This window comes from Corvus moneduloides, chromosome 9, assembly GCF_009650955.1.
Source record: "Corvus moneduloides isolate bCorMon1 chromosome 9, bCorMon1.pri, whole genome shotgun sequence".
Lineage (NCBI taxonomy): Eukaryota > Metazoa > Chordata > Aves > Passeriformes > Corvidae > Corvus > Corvus moneduloides.
The window spans coordinates 24,183,489-24,203,641 of NC_045484.1; the positions used below are offsets into that span (position 1 = coordinate 24,183,489).

The 20,153-nt window shown below is 40.0% G+C and overlaps 1 protein-coding gene across 1 annotated transcript; it reads right to left on the minus strand.

Annotated features, from left to right (window-relative positions):
• Window positions 1-1,216: 1,216 nt before the first annotated feature.
• Window positions 1,217-20,139, minus strand: STIL (STIL centriolar assembly protein). Its single transcript, XM_032118132.1, has 16 exons — window positions 19,940-20,139; window positions 18,781-18,887; window positions 18,347-18,462; window positions 18,050-18,237; window positions 16,820-17,067; window positions 15,897-15,980; window positions 15,696-15,782; window positions 13,911-14,058; window positions 12,695-12,804; window positions 11,789-11,903; window positions 9,940-10,989; window positions 8,483-8,648; window positions 7,507-7,732; window positions 5,453-5,645; window positions 4,580-4,833; window positions 1,217-2,731 (listed from the first exon to the last, which is right to left on the minus strand). Exons 2-16 carry the CDS (start codon window positions 18,870-18,872, stop codon window positions 1,918-1,920), a joined length of 3,891 nt encoding a protein of 1,296 aa, XP_031974023.1. The 5' UTR covers window positions 18,873-18,887; window positions 19,940-20,139; the 3' UTR covers window positions 1,217-1,917.
• Between the last annotated feature and the right edge of the window lie 14 nt (window positions 20,140-20,153).

A 20,153-nucleotide genomic window follows, 5' to 3' on the forward strand; every position in this document is an offset into this window, starting at 1 on the left:
CAGACATTTTGAAATTACTCAGCACCACAATATGAAAGGAAAATTCTGCTTAAAGGGAAGGGTGTTTTTTGTTGTTTTGGTCCAGTAAATTAATGTTTTGCTTGCTCAGAGGTTGCTGTCCAGGATTATATGATTTGTGTAACTTACTATAACACCACACCCTTGTCCTGAGCTGTGTGCAAGTAGTTTGGCTTTTGTTTTCAAATTGTTTCTAGCCCTTGAGCATTTGAAGAAAGTCTTTAAAATATTAACCAATACAACTGTCATCTTCCTGTGTTTCCAGACATTTTACAATAGGAAACAAAGAACAAAACCCTGCAACAATAGCTCAGAGGTATGAATTGCCTCATTCATCTCACTGGAATGTTCAAAAACATTAACTATTTTTTGACTGATTCAGCAGAAAATGTGCCGGCAGATAATAAGCTTATGCCTGATCCAGGGGAGATGCAGGGACTGAGAAAGGTTTTATTTTTCAGCACAGCAAAGTAGCACCTTTCCTGAAAGGAAGCAAATACCCTTGTTGATGGAAGAGGCTGCGTGAGAAGAGAAATTCTGACATGGCTTAAAGGCAGCTGCTGCCTTCCTCTCTCTTTACTGGCTTCAAAATGGCACACGGCTTATCACAGACTAATTCTGTAAAAAATTAATTAGCAATTAGTGCCCACTCAAACATACCACAAACTAACATTGCAGTTCTTAGGATTTGACTGGGAAAGGCCCAGGATTTCGGGGGGGGGGGTGTTTTAATCTCTAGTTTAACACTCAGAACAGGAAAGGCAAGGTCAGCACCACCGGCTGAACTGCTGTTGAGACAATGCCATCACTAAAACAGAGTTTGTTCCAATGCCTGTTAGAGAATGCTGATGTACTAAAAGGCCAGTGAGAAAACACAAGGCTCCACCATCATTCCACTGTCCTCCCACCAGGAGTGGGAATGAATCACCACTTCCAGCCTAATTCTTCACCTTGTGCAATATTATCATCACAAAGTTATGGGAAAAGAGCTGCTTCATTAATAGACTGTAGTGCTTGGTGACAGAATATTTCTGTATTAATTCAGAACAAAGTAAATCTATTATTTCTGCATAGCCCATCACCCAGTATCAGATCCTTGAGGAGTTCAGTAGCAGGTGAACCAGTGAAATTCAGGTTAACCATTCTAACAAGGACTGGGAAGCCACATGTGTCTTAAATAAAGGCAGCATTAGACAACTAAAGATTAATTTTTTTTTAATGGAACCTTTGACCTTTATGAGCAGTATGTAATTTTAAATAAATAGAAAACACAGAGGTGAAAAAAAACAATCACAAAAGTTTTAAAAGTGCCAGCTTTCCCCCCTTTCCTTCAAAGATTTCATGATACAGAGAGTTACATGGGCCATTTTGGCTGAATTCAAAATAATTTTATGCAAAGTAAAGCCAAAGTTATACCTCCCTTCCCCACAGACACAATGCCCACACAGTAATCCAACCATTTCAACAAACTTCTAGAAATTAGTGCTTTAGCTCCTTTACCCCTGCTCTGCCACACACATTATCAGTGGCTCTCAGTTGGCACAAACACGGAAAAGTCTGTTTTTAAAAAGTCAACAGAAGAACACTTAAGTAATCACCCTGTTAAAATTATATTAAAAGTACATCTTGGGCTCAGGTTGATTCATCTTCAATATGCTTTAAAATCACACCTAACTGTAAACAAAAGTGCACACATATGTCAATGCTGATCAGCACTGCCTCAGCCAGGCACTTTGAGGTGGCTGTCCCTGAGCTGGGCTGAAAACTCAGTTCTGCAAGTTTTACATTGCTACAACAGAGTGACCTCTTCAAAGACAGCTCAATCTGTGGTTTCCTGTAGTCTTTTACAGAGAGGTCCCTCTGATTTGAAGCAGTGGTTGCAATCATCTCAGGGGATGTTCAGAACAGCTTTGGTAATTGCCTGAGTTGTTTCACATCAAGAATGGTGCCAACAGAATTTATGCTGTTTGACTGGTTTAACATTTCAAGAGTTGGAGTATGTAGATTTCCACAGAAGGCCTGAGTATCTCCTCCATCTTTCCTGACAGGTTGTTCAGTGAATTCAACCCTCCCAGGTAACAATCTGGTTTTTGATTTTAAATCCTTTAGGAACTGAAATGAGTTTTCATCTGCTTGATCTGTTCTGGGAGGAAAAATTTCATTTGTAGGATTTCTTAAACCTGGGCTGTTTAATTCTGGTGGAGAAGTATTAGTAGTCAACTCTCTGCTGTGACTTTTTAGGTGAACGAGAGGTCTTCCATCCATTCTTTTGGATAATTCAGCCTGGTGGCTGAAGCTGTCCAACACAGGAGTACAGTTCTTGTCTGGCATGCTTTTACCAGTGCCAAAATTGCCATCTTGAGCCTGCAGCTCCTCTTCATCTTCACTGCTGTCATTGCCCTGTATCAGCCCATATCGCTTCATGTACTTCTTGGTTGCAAAGGACATATTGTTGGGTGAAATTAAACTCAGACCCACCATGCTCTTGTCCATATTTGTTTGCAAGATGTCTTGGAAGGAGAAATCTGCAGGAGGGTTTTGGCCTGAGCGACTGAGAGACAGTCGGGATAACTGATTTTCACTGAGATATTTGAGTGCTATAGCATTTGCTTCCATGCTCAGATCAACAACATTGGGACACATGCTGACACTGGCAAGTGACATGGAATTTAATCCAGGCACCACTGCTTCTGGACTGATGCATGCCAAAATGCTGAAATAAAACATCAAAAAGTTAGCTTAGCATTACAGGAAAAGCATGAAGTTCACCATTTTGCTCAGTGTACTGATTTCTCCTTTCTTCTGAACACCACAGCTCCATCAGGACTGAGATCTTATTATCTGCACATACTGAAAAGCAGCTACCCACCCCCACAGTATCCAAACACTGTCAGAGGATGGATGATATTCCCTTCAATACACAGCACCCTCATATGAAGAGCCACCCATCTCTAGCAGATTAGAGAGCTGGTTTTGCTTTTAAAGCAGATTTGAGCTCTTGGTCTTTTCTCACCAGTGAATGTGACATTGTGTGTCTGATCCTACAACTCTGAATTCTACCATCCAACCCAAACTTTACAGCTAGAAATACAAGCCCAGTGACTGAGACCAAGAACATCTTTCCCAATGCATGGTAATTCCAGGATTTTTACAGAAACTCTGACATAGTATCTGTTTCCAGAAGCCTACAAGGTTCTAGTTTTTGAAGTATCTTCAAATGGGAAATGTTCATTTGTTCTGTTGCCTGATACAGCAATTTCTTGTATATATATATATCTCTATATATCTATATACCTATCTATATCTATCTATCTATCTATATCTCAAATGTTTAAAGACTGAATGAACAAGCTCTGGTACACCAGTAACAGTTGTAAACCACTGCATTTAGTTCATACATCATATACTAGCTCACAAACCCAAGCTCCTCATATTAAGAGGCTTCCTATTTCACTGAGCACAAATTCTGAAGTTTGCCCAGGGAGAATAAACTGGCTCAGAACAACAACTACTTATGCTATGGAGCTGCACTGTTGTTTCCTTCTCTACTAAGCTGTGGACCTTTTCTCAGAATTGTTTATCAGTCTTGAAAGTGGCAGAAGGAAGAACTCCACCCCACTCCCCAAGTTTGAAGAAAAAAACCCCAAGAGTTCCAGTTTTGCCTTATGGGCTCACATATTAGCATGTTATTGACATTAAAAGAACACTGACAGACTGTCCAGCCAGGAAAGTAGTCCAGAAACTCCAGAAAAACACCCAATAAAATACAAGTAAAAAGGAGAGAAAAGAGGTTAGAAACTGTATGACTGGAAACAGCTTTTGACACATGGCTGAAGAGAAGATTAATTAGGAGGTGGTTAGATTTTTTGTTTACATAATAGCTACATCCTAGGACCAAGAAGACAGTAAGGATGAAAGTGAAGCTGTACCAGGCAGTCAGCCTATGCCTACACAGCTACACAAGTAAATTCCTGTGCCTAAAAACCCTCCTTCAGAAGTTACTGCTCTGTTCCTTCCTCTGTTTCAACAAGAGAGTTTCCCTCCCCAGCACTTTCTCTGTGCAAGGCACAGTCCCCACAGTAACAAGCAATTAGGAGAGAACCAGTTTTGATTAGACACCAAAGCCACAATACCAATTTCACATATTCTGGTAAAGTGCAAGACAAAGGTTAAGAAGCAATGACAAAACACACAGCTGCTTAACATTCAGTCTCCCAAGTCCAGAGTTTCTCTAGAATACTTTGACACAGACCAAAGAACTGCCAAAAGCTTCCTTGTTATTCTAGGGACCTGCATGCACAATGCTTTAAGAATCACCAGATGCTCTAACAGCTAGAGCTACTTGTATTATATTTAAATAATCTGAGTTTTGCTAGCAGAGCCCTTAAACCTATCTGAAATGCCCATAGCACGAGGCAGCGTTTCAATTTTGCAGAAAATGGAGATCAAGTTGCACCCAAATCCCAGCGGCAGTGAAAAGAGTCTTCTCTTGACTCATTGAGCCAAATCTTCATTTTCAGTTGTATCTACACATTACTGTTTGAAACCACCAGTATTTTACCTGGCATTCTCCACTTTATGTGTATTTTCCTTCATATTGCCAGGTGAGTCCACTGTCACTCCAAGACTCCTCAGCTGTTTGAGTGTGGCACTAATGACACTCTCTTTGTCCACCCCTCCTGTGTCAGTTTCTGAAGCCAATTCTGCTGCACCATCAATATCCTGACACTTAGGACCATCACCATTAACAAATCCTGATTTTAAAGGCAAGTGATCTTGCTCTTCTGAGGACTTCAAGAGGTGGTTTACTTGGCCCTACAGAAAAAGGGAGCAGGGAAAAGACCACATGGCAAAAACATCATGACATACAGGAGCTGTCAAATACCAAAATCCTGACTTATTCTTACACAACTTCAAATACAACTTGATGGATTAATAGCATATTCTGCTAAAGAATGAAAATTCAGATTCAGTTCAGATGCAATCACTTAAACTCACAGCAGTGTAGTCAAACACTAGAACATCTTACACTTCAAGCTTTCTATAAGAGTCTCTTCTGAATTTAAACACATCACGTACTGATACTCTTCAAGATTAAAATATCTGCCCTTTAAGGGACTTGAATGTAAAATGCTGTGTTATTTTAAAGGCCACTAATTTGGAAAGTTATCAGCGGATATCTTTGAATTAAAGAATTATTATTTATTAGGTAACAGGCAGTACTCCAGGTATGCATGAAAGAGAACTACAAAATAACCACTTAAACATTAAAAAAATATTGAAGAACCACAAACTTGGAGCCTTCTGTAGAGCACAATGTGAATCTGAAAACCACACGCAGTTTTCATTCATGCCAATACCACATCATAACTTCAGCAGGGTGCTGTTCTGACTGTTGCACTCAGTGCAGAATATAAAAATGTGCATGAATTACCAGTAAGTCCTGGTAAAGCTTCTGCTCCTCTGAGGGCTGCCGAGGCAGCAGCGAGGTGGGTGGCTCAGAGCTCTGCTCACTTGTTACCACCACCTGGCTCCTGGCTCCCTCCGATGGCTCTTTCTGTAAAGACACACTGACATTTTCTTCCAACGATGAACCACGAACAAGTGCTTGGGAAAAGTTTCCAGTTCTGGAAGAGAACACCAAGATAGCTACATACTTCCTTGAAACAGCAAAAGCATCATTACCACTACACGTACTTTATTTTTTCATGAACATCAGAGCAAGAGAACAATCAAGTACTGCAAACAGATCCTAACAGGTTTTAGTTTGCTTGCTGCTTGAGGCTTTGCTCCTTTCTGCAGTCACTTTCTTTCAAAAGTCATATGAGGACTGAGAAAATACACCTCCAAGTGTGCAACTACAACAGCCTGACCAGGTTTTCAAAAGATGATTTCAAAGCGGCAACAGCATCTCTGGAGTAGTCAAAACCCAGTGACACACTACAACTTAACCTTAAACCAGACGAAGGGAAAGTTACAAGCCTTTAGGAACGCATACCTTCCGTATGCTCTGACACATGACATTCAAAAAGCAGCTTTTACCAAGCTACATAACTTATCATGGGATTCCTGTGGCAGTTTAAAAACCTCTCAAAGACAGTTACAAGTTACAAGTACACTGAATATCACAAACTGAGAACAAACGCCTAGTTGAAATACTTTTCAGTGAGAGATGTGAAAGAAGAGCTATAAAGGGTAAAAAGGGTAAATACTCTGAATGAGTTACAACACAATGCTCTGCACCCCCCTCAGTTGGTCTGTGCATGGCATAAGCCTCTGGAGACCAGACATATCAATACTACTATCATCCCAAGAAGATCCTTAAACGACCCTCCTCCCCCTTCCTGTTCCTCCTGAGGAGACAAGTGTAAGATAAGGGAATTTCAGAACTCAACCGATCAATTGCCTGTGTTGAAAGCGATAAGATTTAAACCACGTGACATACCAGATAGTCAGTGTAGGTTATCAGCTACTGTTACACTAGCAATTATTCATCATTCCCAAAAATGTTCCCCTCCTCCTCCTCAAAGAAATCTGTGTGATGCTCTACATTCTTACTATAAGATACTTCACAGCTATTTTACAGGTTTATGAATCCAAGTTGAAGAGAATCTTAAGATGGCATTGTCCTAATACAATGTTCATAAGATTGATCTGAATCCATAGTATTTGTGGTAGCAGTATATGTTTGCAGATAGTACTTTAATCAAGGACTATGAATAGTTAAGTTATAGCTTAATTACCATCATCTTTCTCAATTTGAATATTTTAGAAACCTAATTTAACTGGAAGGGTATTCCCTCTCCTTTGGCTTTTTATACTTAGACAGTATTAGATCACTAAAGTGCTAAATTGTTGAGCTATTCCTATGTAGAAATAGCATCCATATAGATAATTAAAAATATTTTTTAAATCACTTCCCAAATTAGTCTGAAATTAGTCACTGCACTACAAAGAATCTGAGCTTAAAAATAATTAAATTAACAGCAGTGAAGTCAGTACGTGCATGCACCACACACAAAGCAATTAGGCATAAAATAAACAGAAACTCAGGGAATCGCCACATAATCAAACTCCTCATCCCAACCCCTCAGAACTGGAAGGGTTCTGAATGCTGACAAGGAAAAGCCACTGTAGGAAAACAACTGACTATAGCAGCATCTCCTTTTCCAGTCAGGATTCAAGGTAAGAAAAGGAATGCTGCCAGCACAGTGCATGCTTTTGCAAGTCAAAGGCTTTTGCCATCAGCTGCTGCTGATAGGCAGGGGAGCTACATCTGCATCACTGATAAATGCAGACTCTAAGGGCAACTGTGTTTTGGTGAGCTGTACAATTCAAAGCATAAATAAAAAAATCAAGAAGGGAGAGAACACAACAACTGAAGTCAGACTATTTATAACTCCTGAAGAAAAAAATATTACAGAAGTAGTAACTTATGTAAGACAGTTCAGCCCATTATGTGAGCACAGTGTGTTTCTGGTTACTTACTGGGGAGTGTTCTGATTAGTTCCTTCTTCCACAAGGTGAATACTCTCTACAAAGCTGGGCATGTCAACCACCCTTAAGGAAGAAGCAATACTTGTATTACTTGCATCTTGTTCAGCATTAATTGAAATGCTTATGTCCTCCTTGGAAATCTCTCCATCTTCTTTTTTCCCTTGTGGTATGGAGTTGCCTTGTTTTTCTGAGGCTGTATTCCAAAATAAACTAGCACCTAGGACAAAATTAGAGATTTAACTATTTAGGAAAAGTCATTACTTTCTTCTGAGACCCTTTGGCTTTGTATAGCTAGAGGAATAATTCTCTCCCGTTCATGTTTCTTTCACCATTTGGAAAGTGATTTACTGTTTAAATCAGCTAGAAGTTGCCAAAACATCATTCAGGTCCCAGTTTTTCCAAAGCATACTTGATGAAAAGAAATGGTTGTATTAAATCATTTTAATGCATTGACCTTGAGCCTGTTTCAAAGTTTCCTCCAGACTAACCACAACACTTCCATGGATTTAACAGGAACCAATATGTTAATATGCAGCTGTACAGATACAGCTGCATAACTTGCCTAACTTAAAGCAAATACAATCTCCTCTTCATGCATGATTTACGAACATCATCAATAATATATTTATTGGAACACTATTTGGCATAGAAGCTATTACTTTTCAGAGCAGTATATTAAATCAAAAAAGATGTGTAGTTATGCTTCAATAAGACACGATTTTAAATAGAACACCTTTCTAAAGCTATCAGAAAAATAATTCTTTCAGTGATGGCAATCAAAGACAAAAGTAACTTCAGCCTAAACTTGCAAATAACACCTCAACAACTTAGATGTCTTTTGGATCTAGGTGCATGTTTGCCCAGCCTCAGCATTTCTGCAAAACACTTCCTCCATGTCCAAACAAACCACAGAAACATCCAGAAAAAGTGGTGCCAGCCAGTCTGTTTTAAAAGAATGCAGCGTTACCTGTGCTCACAGCAACGCTCACACTTTTCCTCTTGTGTGACTGTGGTGAGGTCTGTGTTTCCATGGAAACGAGGTCCCCTGGCTTCTCCGGCTGCACAGCCTGGCTGGTGGCTCCCAGCTCCGAGGAACCCGCCTGGCGAGCCTGTGCTTCCAGTAAGCGCTGGATCTGTAACAGTCATCACAAAGTTAGGATATGGACAATAAAATATAAGCTGTAACAGGCAAAAGTGAATTCATTTGCTTCTGCTAAGATCTGGATTCAAATCCAAGCTGCACTGCCACAGCAGTCTGAACACCTTCCAGTTCTCAGCAGTGCACACAGCATAAATCAAAACACCAATTTTGATATTGGCAGAGCTAGCACAGAAGATCTTTAAGTACATTGGCAGAGGCAGCACCAAGACAACTTGGGTAAAGCCTATTTGCAACTCACTTGCTGGAAGTGTTCCTCCCCTTTCATTCACATACAAAGCCTATTAACTGACTTACTTGCCAACTGTCCCTGCACCAACTTTGTATTAATTACAAAGCTAAGCAATTAAATGATAAAATTAAGGTTGCCAGGCAATCTTCTCTCTAGGATTTTCATCCACCCTGCTCACCAGTTAGTTTGCAGCTCCAGGGAGAAATACAGTAACAGTGAAAGCTGCATTAAGGAGGGGTTTCCCTCACGCACAAGCCATGCTTTGGGAGCTTGATTTTACACACAGGAACTATACCAAAAACATATTCCAGCTGTAATTTTCTAGTTTAAGTACTGCAAACTTCCCTGTTTGTCTTGTTCATCACCAGCAGCAAAATTTAGACTCGGGCTCTTCGGCCCCCAATCATACTCTGCAAAATACAGGGCCACCAGGTGAATCAAAGGGTTGGTATTTTGAAGAAACTTAACCTGGTAAAACAACAGAACTCAGCAAGACTCCCAAAGTCCAGTTTTCTAGCACAGCAACAAAGACCTGATCAATCAGGAATTGATGCAGACAACTTAAGTTTTCAAAGCAACAGCTCAGGGAGCTGCAGGCTTGAAGGTGGAAAAAGTAACATATGAGAACATTCTGTGCTACATCTGTATGTTTACAATAATTCCAAAGCCTATATCCTATGCAGTAATTTTTTTTTTTTTTTACACAGACAAGAATGTATATAGAAAAGCATTTATATAGAACATGTATTAGTTTGCACTACAAACAGTCAACTAAAAATAAACCTTCATGTTATGGAAATACCATAAAAATACATGCAAAATCTAATTAGATGTGAGTCAAGTAATTTTTATTTAAGGGACGCCAGTTGGTAGAGCTAATTGAGTCCCCTTTCCATGCCCAGACTGCAGCTGGTACGACAGGCTCCCTTGTTCCAACATGGATAGACAACAGTTAATTTAATCACTTTGGCAGAGGAACTATCAAAACATAATCACTAAGAGGGGAGAGGAGAAAGCTGACATTTCCACAAACCTGAGCTTGAAGTAATTTGAGTTGTCTGTCTTGCTCAGTAAGAAGCCTGTATGCATCTGGAGATAATCCCATCATTCCATTATCTGATGCTGCTGCAGGAGCAGGCGTGTGCAGGCACGGGGAGTGGGCTGCACAGCACTGTGGACTCGAGGAGCTTGCACTTGACGGCATCCTTATTCCAGGTGATAAGCCATTGTCAAGAGAACAGCTCCCTGTTTTCCCAGGATATTTCATGTTTATAGGGCTGCTTGTGGCATATCCTGGGTTGCAGCAAACATTTGGGCAAATGATATTTTGATGGAAAACTGTACAAGGATTTTGCTGAGCCATCTCCGATTGGATTTCCACTCCATATTTGGGGCTCATTTTACCAATTCCTTGCCATGAGTTTATGGGATTATACTGGAGAGAAGCAGGACACTGACAGCTGCATGCTGGACAAGAAGGTGGCACTTGAACTGGCACCTGCAGGTCTGGTGGTTGTCTGCAGCTCTGTGGTAACAAAGCAGAGTTGTGGAGGACTGGCTGTGTGACAGCAGGAAGCTGCTTGGAACCAGATATTGATGTTCTCCTAACTGGAGGCTCTCCCTGTGGTGTGACAGTTTCAGGATTTAACACAAGTTTTTCCAATGGCTTTCTGGGGTGGTGCACAGATGTATCTGGGGAAGGCCCACTACAAGGGGTTGAAGAGGATGATCCCGAACTTTTTCTTGATTGAGGGCAAGCTTTCTTACACTGCACCTGCTGCTGTAGTGGAGCTTGATTTCCCCTACAAGGCATTGAAGCTGGAATTTTCTGGCTTATAGGATTTGGTAATCGTCTCAGAGAGGGATCTCCCATATTAGCAGGAAAGTTCTGCTTGTCTTCAGAGTGCTGGCTGGGGTGACATGTAGATCTCATGCACCACTTCTCTCTAATAGGTTGATTTGGCCCTGTGGGTAGACTTTTAGCATTTGAAGTCCCCACAGGCTTAGATGGTTGTCCTGATTCTATGAAACTCCCATCCAAAATAAGTGACAGCTCTGGCACTGAAGGAAAAACTCTGGTAACCTGAAGGAACAATTACACACATGTATGATAATTTAAAACATTGTCTGCTCTTTGAATGCAGGATTTCCTCAAAGAAAACATTTTCATTTAAAATCAATATATGATGATTATCAGCCCCAAACCAACTACATGTTAAACACATTCCTAAATGATTGGAGAATCCAGGTACAGAAAAAGCAGCAAGATCTCTAGGATCATTCTTAAAGGACAAAACTCCTTTCATATAGCGCAACAGCCACGTCTGCCAAATGAATGCTCCATGTAATTCAGGAGAACATTTCAGAATGTGGATATTCCCTTTCTAGAAATAGACTATAAGTTCCCTCTCACTATTCTTAGACCCAGGAGATAGTGGCAACAGAACATATTTTATACACAACTATCACATCCTTCTACACCTATGCTGTACAAGCACTGGTATTTATTGTATTTGTACACACTTCAGCAGAAAAAGGACAGAGCAGCAGATCTTTTGGGTAAATGCAATAAAAAACCAGAAGAGCTTGCTGTCTCTGTCTCAAGACACCCTAGCTCTTCCATTCAGTAACAGTGAGATTCCTAAAGTAGAAACTACTCTCTCTGTTCCCAAACCATAGCATGGTACAGGAATTAAAGTATCTAGAATCCTGGAAAAATGGCAGGTTAACTAGAGCAGGAGTTGGGACTTTTGGTTCATTTCTTCACTGTTTTACCCTGCTAGCACTTTGAGAGAGAAGTTTTACACTGTCCAGTTCCCTTACAATGAGTTTTGCTGCTCTATCACATCTGAGATACCCAGAACAACTACTTGTTTAGTTACCTGTTGACTCACTGGGTGAGGACTTGGAATTGGTCTGGGGGATAAATCCTCATCTTCCACACCAGAGTCGTGATCACTTGCTGACAGCTTGCTGGGTGAAGAGCCTTGGGGAGGACTAAAACCAAAATAAATCAAAGTAAAAATGTTTGCTTGTCAGATTTGGCAGCAGTAACATGAAACTTGATGCATTGTAGATGGCACATTGAAAAACATGATTTTTTCAAGACGCAGTTGCTAACCATCTTCTCCCTGGTTAGCTGAGGAGATCACCCAGCAAACAGTTCTAAGATCAAATGATGAAAATACAAATACTGCTTTTGGGCAAGGAGATAAAAACCCTCTCTCCCCACAGCCTCACACAAACACACCTTTAAAGTGACATTCTAACAGCAAAGCACTGATTTATATTTAAAAGATAGGAGGTGCTACAGTGAAGATTGTAACATTGTTTGAAGGAAAATAAAGGCCAGTTTCTAGATAAAAATTTGATGGATTTGACTGAGGTTCTTAAAAATCACTAGAGGTTCAACCTATCCAGGTCTTGAAGCTCCAAAAAGCGGGAAGAAAAAAGGAATTACCAACTCAAGTAGATTTCAATTAGAGATTTGCTTCAAAGGACAGATCTCACTTAAAGCTTAATACAGTGAACTAAGCCTCATCAGTGAGGAAGCCTTTTTAGAAACATCCATTGTATAAATTACAACCACCAGTACCAAGTAGTTTTTCTTGGAATACAGCCATCTTACTTGAAAACTAGTAACTCTAGGGATAATAAAAAGCACTTACACAGATTTTAATGCAAGAAAATGTATGTACAGCTAAACTGACACATAGCACAGAACAGATCAAAAACTTCATCCAATAAATACTTCATTTTTGCATATAAATGGCATCTGAAAGATTTACCTTTTGATTGGTAGTTTCTTGCAAATTCTGCTGAAGAACTCAGTTTCTGCATTTTGGTTTTCTGCACTCAACTCAAACTGGATAGAATTCTTGTCTGATGGCTCAACATTCTGGAATGAAGTGTTCCATATTTGTGAAGCAAGAAACCTTCAAACTTTCAATCACTGAGGCACTACTTCCAAAGAAACAGCTTTAAGGACATTTATGTGATTATTTGCTGCCTGTCCCCTACTTTCAAATTTTTCACCACTGCAAGGAGGCAGGCAACTTCCCTTTCTGTTCAACACTGTTTCCCTGCTACTCTGTAAAGTAGTTGGGCTAATTATAGCCATGAGCAGATGCTTCCTCACTGTAACTGCTCAGATACTCCTCCAGGGCTGTCACCACTACAGGAAACAGCAAACGTTCCTGTACTGTTTCACACACCACAGCTGGGCAACTCCTGGAGACAACAGAAGTGAGCTTCTGTGGAGAGATCTGTCATCTTCAGAAAGCTAAGCTGTCCCTAGGCTGAAGGTAGAAGGCAGCCCTGAAAACAAGGAAATTCAATTGGGAAGAGAACTGTGTAGGACATGTTACACTCACTGCTTCTCTGACAGAGCACAGCAGCATTTATTGAGCAAATTAACAACTCAGCTTCAGGTTCTGCACAAGCCTAGGAAGACACATTAGGAACTGAGATTTCCTAGAACTTCCTCAAACCTTACTAGCCATCTCCCAGACATGGTGTCAAATTCTTTCAAAGAGTTACTTTGCACAAAGATAAAATTTGATGAAATTAGCAACCACTGAATTCCTTTTCGCATTCAACTTCAGGCAAAGCACGACACTCAGCTTTGCTCTCCAGCAAGCATCACCCAGAGCAGCTGTCAGATGTGGCCAAGGGGCACAGAGCACACCAGACTAACAAATGCTATAGGAAGTCTGAGTCTCTGCTCAGAAGGCCAGAAGGTCACTAGCAGGAAGGAACACTAACCAAGTACAACACAGCACAGTACATTTGAAAGACAGATCCTTAACGCTATTAGAAAAGTGAGCAGTGCTGACTTTGGAAGCAACTTCTCAATTTGAGGGACAAACTGAATTTACAATAATCACCAGGAAAAAGCAGCTTTATAGAGCTACATCATTTTCAAACACTGCAGATCCATTTGGGTCACATCATAATGACTAAGGCAAATTTTACCACAATGCAGCAGGAAAGCAAGACACTTACTTTGAAGAGGTGAACTGTTTCATGGCAAGTTAGGATCTGAAACCCCAGCTCAGTCTGCCCACTGCATGGAACACACTCATAAAACTCTGGTTCCTTGTGTGTCAATGAATAAAGCACAATAAGAAAACTTCCAGATTCTGAAAAAACCCTGAAACAGAAGAAAACCACATCTTTAAATAACTTAAACAGGAAGGAGGCCCTTAAATTCTCAATACAGTGAGCAAATTTTCACACAGTTTAGCAAACTGATGGATCACATTTTGAGTGGTGCTGAGCTATAGATTGTGCAGATGGATTTATGACCGTAGCCACATGCAAGAAAAGTAGAGAAATGGGAATAATTTATCTCCTTTGTATTTCAAACCTTTACAATCACTTAGCACTTTAAATGAATTCCTGGAAGACTTTAAGCACAACACAGAAGAAAACATCTGTAAGAATGATACTGTGTTTTATTTTCATTTTAGTTTTTAATTGAAGATGCATTATAAAGACAGTTAGTGACTTGGTTATCCCTAAACATTCAAAAAACATTCACTAGCAAACAGATTTTCTTTTTAAGGAAAATTATATTGAAGCTCTTTTTCTACAAGTTGAGAATAGTGAGTAACAACAGTCAGCACTTAAAACAAGTCCAAGGATAATGACAATAACGTGTGTTTCCAGAAAAAAGTAGAACTACTTTCAGAACAGTTTTTCTTTTTATAGCCCTTGTAACATGCTTGTTTGTGGGATTTTTTTATTTGTTTGCTTTTTCATTAAGTAATATATGTGATAGAAAAAGCAGTAGAAACAGGATGCTTGAAAAACACATTCATACAACTTCAAAATTATACTTACAGCTTAAAGAGTTAAAAACGTATGATGCACAGATTAGGCAGTTAGCCTGCAGAGGTTAATGCTGTTTGCATGGTTCATCAAATCTCCCTAATCCATGATGGAATCAGTGAAAGTTAATGAGAGTCAAGCATCTAACTTGCCTATCTAATAATCTAATTGGTCTCTTATCTGTGTTTGGACATATTTCAGTTGTTAAGGAAAAGAAGTCTATTTTGTAATTGCAGACACATCTGTTCACCAAACGTGGCTGTATTTCATAATTTAAAAACAAGTGTGGTCAATCAGAAGTGCTTATGCATACAGCTTATTTCAAAGTCTCATTTACCTGAGGTGCAGTTTCAAACTAGGAATACCTGAACTCTCTCTCAGCTTCCATACAGATAAAACTTGGCAAATATTACAAGTGAAAAGATGTAGAAAATGAGGAATGATTATTCACTAACGTCACAATGAAAAAATACCCCAGAATGCAAACACGCTTACAAAAACTGAACATTTAACAGAAAGTCATAACAGGACAGCAGAGGCTGCAAATCAATATGCTTCAATATGTTGGTCAGCCACAACCAGGAAGAAAACTTATCTCAAAGAAAATACCCCTAAAAAAGTTCAAAACCAAAACCCCACCACTGTTTAAACTACTGTTTCCTGCTTGTGGCTTCTTATTTAAACTAAAATGCAGTGACCTTAATGATATTAATGTTTACCCTCTTCTGACTTTGAGATATCAGCTCAGCTTTACAACACTTTGGTCACAGAAAATTTTTGTGCAGAAGCCAAAACCAAAAAGAACATTTAAGCCAGACAGCCTTACCTCTATACAACCTATAAATCACAGAATTTCCTCAAATATCTTTGAGCAGAGCCCATGTTGTCATGCAATTCTGTGGAATACTTTTTTAGGCAGCCAATAGCTTCTATGTTTTACCCATAAAAGTGACTTGCCTTTCTTGAATTGAAGAACTGAACAAATATCGCAAGCAACAGGCCCAGACCTGAGGACTACAGATATGAGTAACTCCACTCAGCCACCTAGAAATAAGAAAAAAAATCTAATTAGAGACAGTTCTGTTGCCAAGTTTTTGCTATGTAATCCCTCAGATACATCTCAAATCAATGTGTGTATTAATCTGGACAAACACTTACACTCCAACTAATGGCAGAGCATAAGCCTTGGGATCAGACTCAAGAAGCAAAAGCAATTTCCGTGTTTGGTCCATAGTAAGGTAGCTGAAAGAAAGCAAAAGTTGGGTTTTTTTAGTATTTTGGAAGGCAGTTTTTCAGGGAAAAAAAATCCTGAAGAGATAAGTACAAGTTTAGAAAATAAAGTAAGAAAAGAAGTTTGAGAAAAAAAAAATAAAAATCAAAACTACTCTTACTCCACACACTTACAGCAACTCCCCAGCTTTTCATCAATTCCCTGTGTATCAAAGGGTCATCAAGGACAAAATTTATTTAGTACTATTTGTAGTATTTTAGTGAATACTAGAAGTAGTATTCATAACAAATCCAGAAGTACAAGTCATGTTAAATTTGAAAAGTAACCTTTAGAGAGGCATTCGTAAAGTCCCTCTCCAAATAAAATGACATTCAGTTGCTTCAAATTATTTCCCGGATCTATCCTTAGTTCATCCTACTAAATTAGTTACCAGTCAGAATGATGACTCCCCAGTATCATCTCAGAAGCACAATTAACGAAAAAAAGCTTTGGTTTGCATTCATCTGATTTTCATTGTAGGGCAAGCACTGACGTTGCTTAAAAAGCTGGAAGCTGTTCATATTTATTATGTTGATTAGAGGTGTGCTCCCCTGCCCCAGCAGGAAGATCCTTTCACTGAAGCCAAAAGCAAGAACTCCAACTGAACCAGTTAATGCTTTTGCTCCACCCCATTTCCTGTTTCTTGTTCATAACTTCTAATATAGTTCCAAGGCCAGAAAACATGTTATTTTTATGCCAGTTATTTTACTAAAAAGCAAAGTAAAGTTAAGATCTCTCCTACCTACCTCCTTTAGGAAAGGCAACAAACTGACAGGCAACTTTGACAGTTTTAGCACCACCCGTTACTCACCCACATTTGTAAGTTCCTTGAACTTGTGCAATATTCATAGGACTGTTCAAATTTCTTGCTAGAGCTGTTGGAATAATTGGAACAGACTTCACAGGAGTGTATTCCAAAATATTCGCCACAGTAAGAGAAGCCCAGCGAAAATTAAAATGCAGGTTATCCAGGTTTTCTGTGAAAACAATGTGAGCTCTAAGAGTGAGCAGTTTAGAAAGATCCAGAGATTCTTTACTGCACAGACTCTGCTGCAGACCCTAGAAGTAAGACAAAAAAAAAAAAAAAAAAGAGTTAAATACACTAAATTATTTTCACATGATTACCATGATTCAAGATGTATTACACTAGGAACTCAAATTATTCATCACAGCTACTATTGCAATAGGTACTATACAAAAAGCCATTAACCCAGGTCTCCAAAGCTCACTGCTCTACTGAATATAATGAATGATGCAGAATACACTTGAAAATTAGCTATGCACAGCTTAGCACTGTTTTATGATATATTAGAAAACCTGGGGTTACTCAAATTATATAAAAATTAATACAATAACAGACAACTAAAAGGCTCAAACTGATTTGTCAATGTTTTCTTTCTTGCATTCAAGAAATTTGTAATTTAACATCTGGATGTATCATCATGAGAAAGCTCATATGTGAAGCAAGCTTAATTTGTATTATAAAACACTACACACTACAGCAGCTACAGGGAAAAGTTTACATGAACAGAAAGTGTATTTACTAGATTACTTGTCTACAGCACAGAAGCAACAGGCACACATTTCAGCTATGGCTGCTAAGCTACACAGAGCTTTACACATTTTGGGTGAGTCACTTGCCTAGCAACACTTCAGCAACAACTGCCCAAATACTGCAACTCATGAATGACAGTTTTGAGGAAAAAAAGAAAAAAAGCTGTTTTCTCTTCTTAAAGTAACTCTGCTGCTATTACTTTTGTTTTGCTGCTTAGACCAGCCGAAAAACTTTGGCCAATCAGCAAGATTTTAATCCAAGATTAAAGACTGTGTGATCCTTAAACACCTGTGAGGTCTAACTGATTTCAACAGTTTCCAATACACTTTGCAATGACACTCAAGCAGCTCATTTCACACAATTACATAGTCTTGCTTCAGCCATACCCTTGCTGTGCTGGAAATCAAGCCCTGTGCATAGTCCAGCATCCTGCCTAGCAGACAGTTCCCTGTTTAAGAGACCCAAAAGTTCCTAAGAGCTGGTTACCTTGAAAGCCAAGCTGATATCTTCAGCACTGTGCACTGTAATATTATCTGAACAAGGTCCCCAGGCATTAACTGTACATGGAATCAAAAAGTCTCCAGGAAGGGATGCAGTTGGAATTTTGCCTGATCCACCAGCAACCTCTCGGCCAGGATCAAAGCGGTCTATTGTTAGCGTTATGCCTTCCCCATCTTCAAAATAAATAAACAAAGTTAGAGTCCAAGGGCAACAACTCAGGCTCCTTAATGACAGCTTAACCAACCAAACAATATTGCCTGTCTACCTCATGTTTAGAATTACCTTCATCTACTGCCAAGGTCCCAAGCAAAAAACAGGAAAATGATTTCTTTTCATTCTGCTTGGCATGGCGATAGGCAAGCCGCAAGGTTTTCTCCACCACAGATAGTTTGGGGTTTCTAAAAAGAGACAATAAGCAAGTTTAAGTCATAAAATCTTTTTAATGCTTGTTTTTAAAAAGTATCACTTATCCATATGGGAAGAAAATGGAAAGAAATTTTACGTTACTTTAGACTGATGCATCATCAAGCCACTGGACTGTGTTACACAAAGCAAAGGAAACTCAAATCTTTCCAATGAAAATCCCTATATACTTATAGCAAAGACACTGCTTCCTCTTTGAGCCTTGTCATGCAGCAGAATCAAAGGATAAAATGAGGCTTTGCATCACATAGTCCATAATTTATTTGAACCTTCCCCGAAAAGGTTACTGATACCTGTAATAGGTGATGTGTGCGCCAATGACATCACCCATGGGGACTGGGTCCCAAAGTGCACACTTGGACAGAGGGAAACTGAAAGGGACCATCCTTTTGGGAAAAATCTGGGAAGATCATAGAGATAAAAAAAAAAAAAGGATTAGGGTACATAGTTCTCTTACAATGTTTAAAAGAAGGAACAAAAGCACGACAGAGTAAGAAAACCAAGCTCAGGATACATAAACTGTTGGTACTTTTTTTGTTTCAAGTCCAGGCCAACAAAGCAGAAACTTTGTCCTACAAAGTTGTCAGAGTTACGAAGTCAACACAAAACTTTTATTGTCCACCTGATGGTTTCTTTGTAGAACCTTGGAAGATGTGTAGGCCAAAATACAAGTTTGCAGACAAAGCTTAAGGAAAAGCTGCTCTGAATATAGCTTAGGGAAAAAGAGAGTTATCACTAATTAGAAACTCCCATGGCACACAAAAACTGATTTAGCAAATGTAACACTAGATCAGCTTCCTAAAGCCCTGTTTCAGTCTTGGGATTTCAAGTGAGCATTCAAACCACTTAAAATTTGAAGACTTCTGAAATAAAGCTCTGGCTTAACTCAAATAATACAGTGCAAAACTTGCAGTCAGACTTCAAAGAGCCCTGAAGATATAAGCATGTAATCACATTAACTTATTTACACAAGCGGGATTAGATTTTTTTGAGGTGCCTAAACAAAGTAACATACAAAACAATTGACAGCCCATATAATTTGGCAAACACCTCAATACCTTTTAACAAATAAGCAAGAAGTCTCTTTGTAGTTATGTCAAGCATGAAACTTTGCCAAGCAAAGGTGCTTCCTCTGCATTTCCACTTGCCAGGAAAGACCTTTATTTTTAAGGCAGCCCCCTAAGGAACTCAGGCCCCTCTCGTGTTTCCAGCGGCAGTTAATTAATTCCCATGAATAGCCAAATGCCCAAATAATCCTCAAACTTAAGCCTGTAAAAGAGGAATTTTTTTTAAAGCCCCACTGTTTCCATTTGACAAACACGAAGCTGAAACCCACTACCCCCCGCCTCTCTAGCTCTTTACACCCAGAGCCGCACTCGCAGAGGGGCACCGGGCGCGGCGTGCCCGGCGGGGCTGGGGGCGATGCGGGCCCTCCCGGCGCCAAGTGGGTACCTCAGATCTGGGCCGGGCCAAACGGGGTCCGGGCAGGGCCGCAGCTCTGCACTCTCCTCTTCTCCCTCTCCCGGGCGCGGGGCCTGCCCGCTGCAGCCCCCGGCTCAGCCGGGCAGCGGCCGTGAGAGGAAAGCGGCGCGGCCCCGACGGCCCCTCAGGCTCAAAGCCCCGCTCCGCCGCTCCCGCCGCGTCCCGCCCGCCCCGGCGCCTTCTG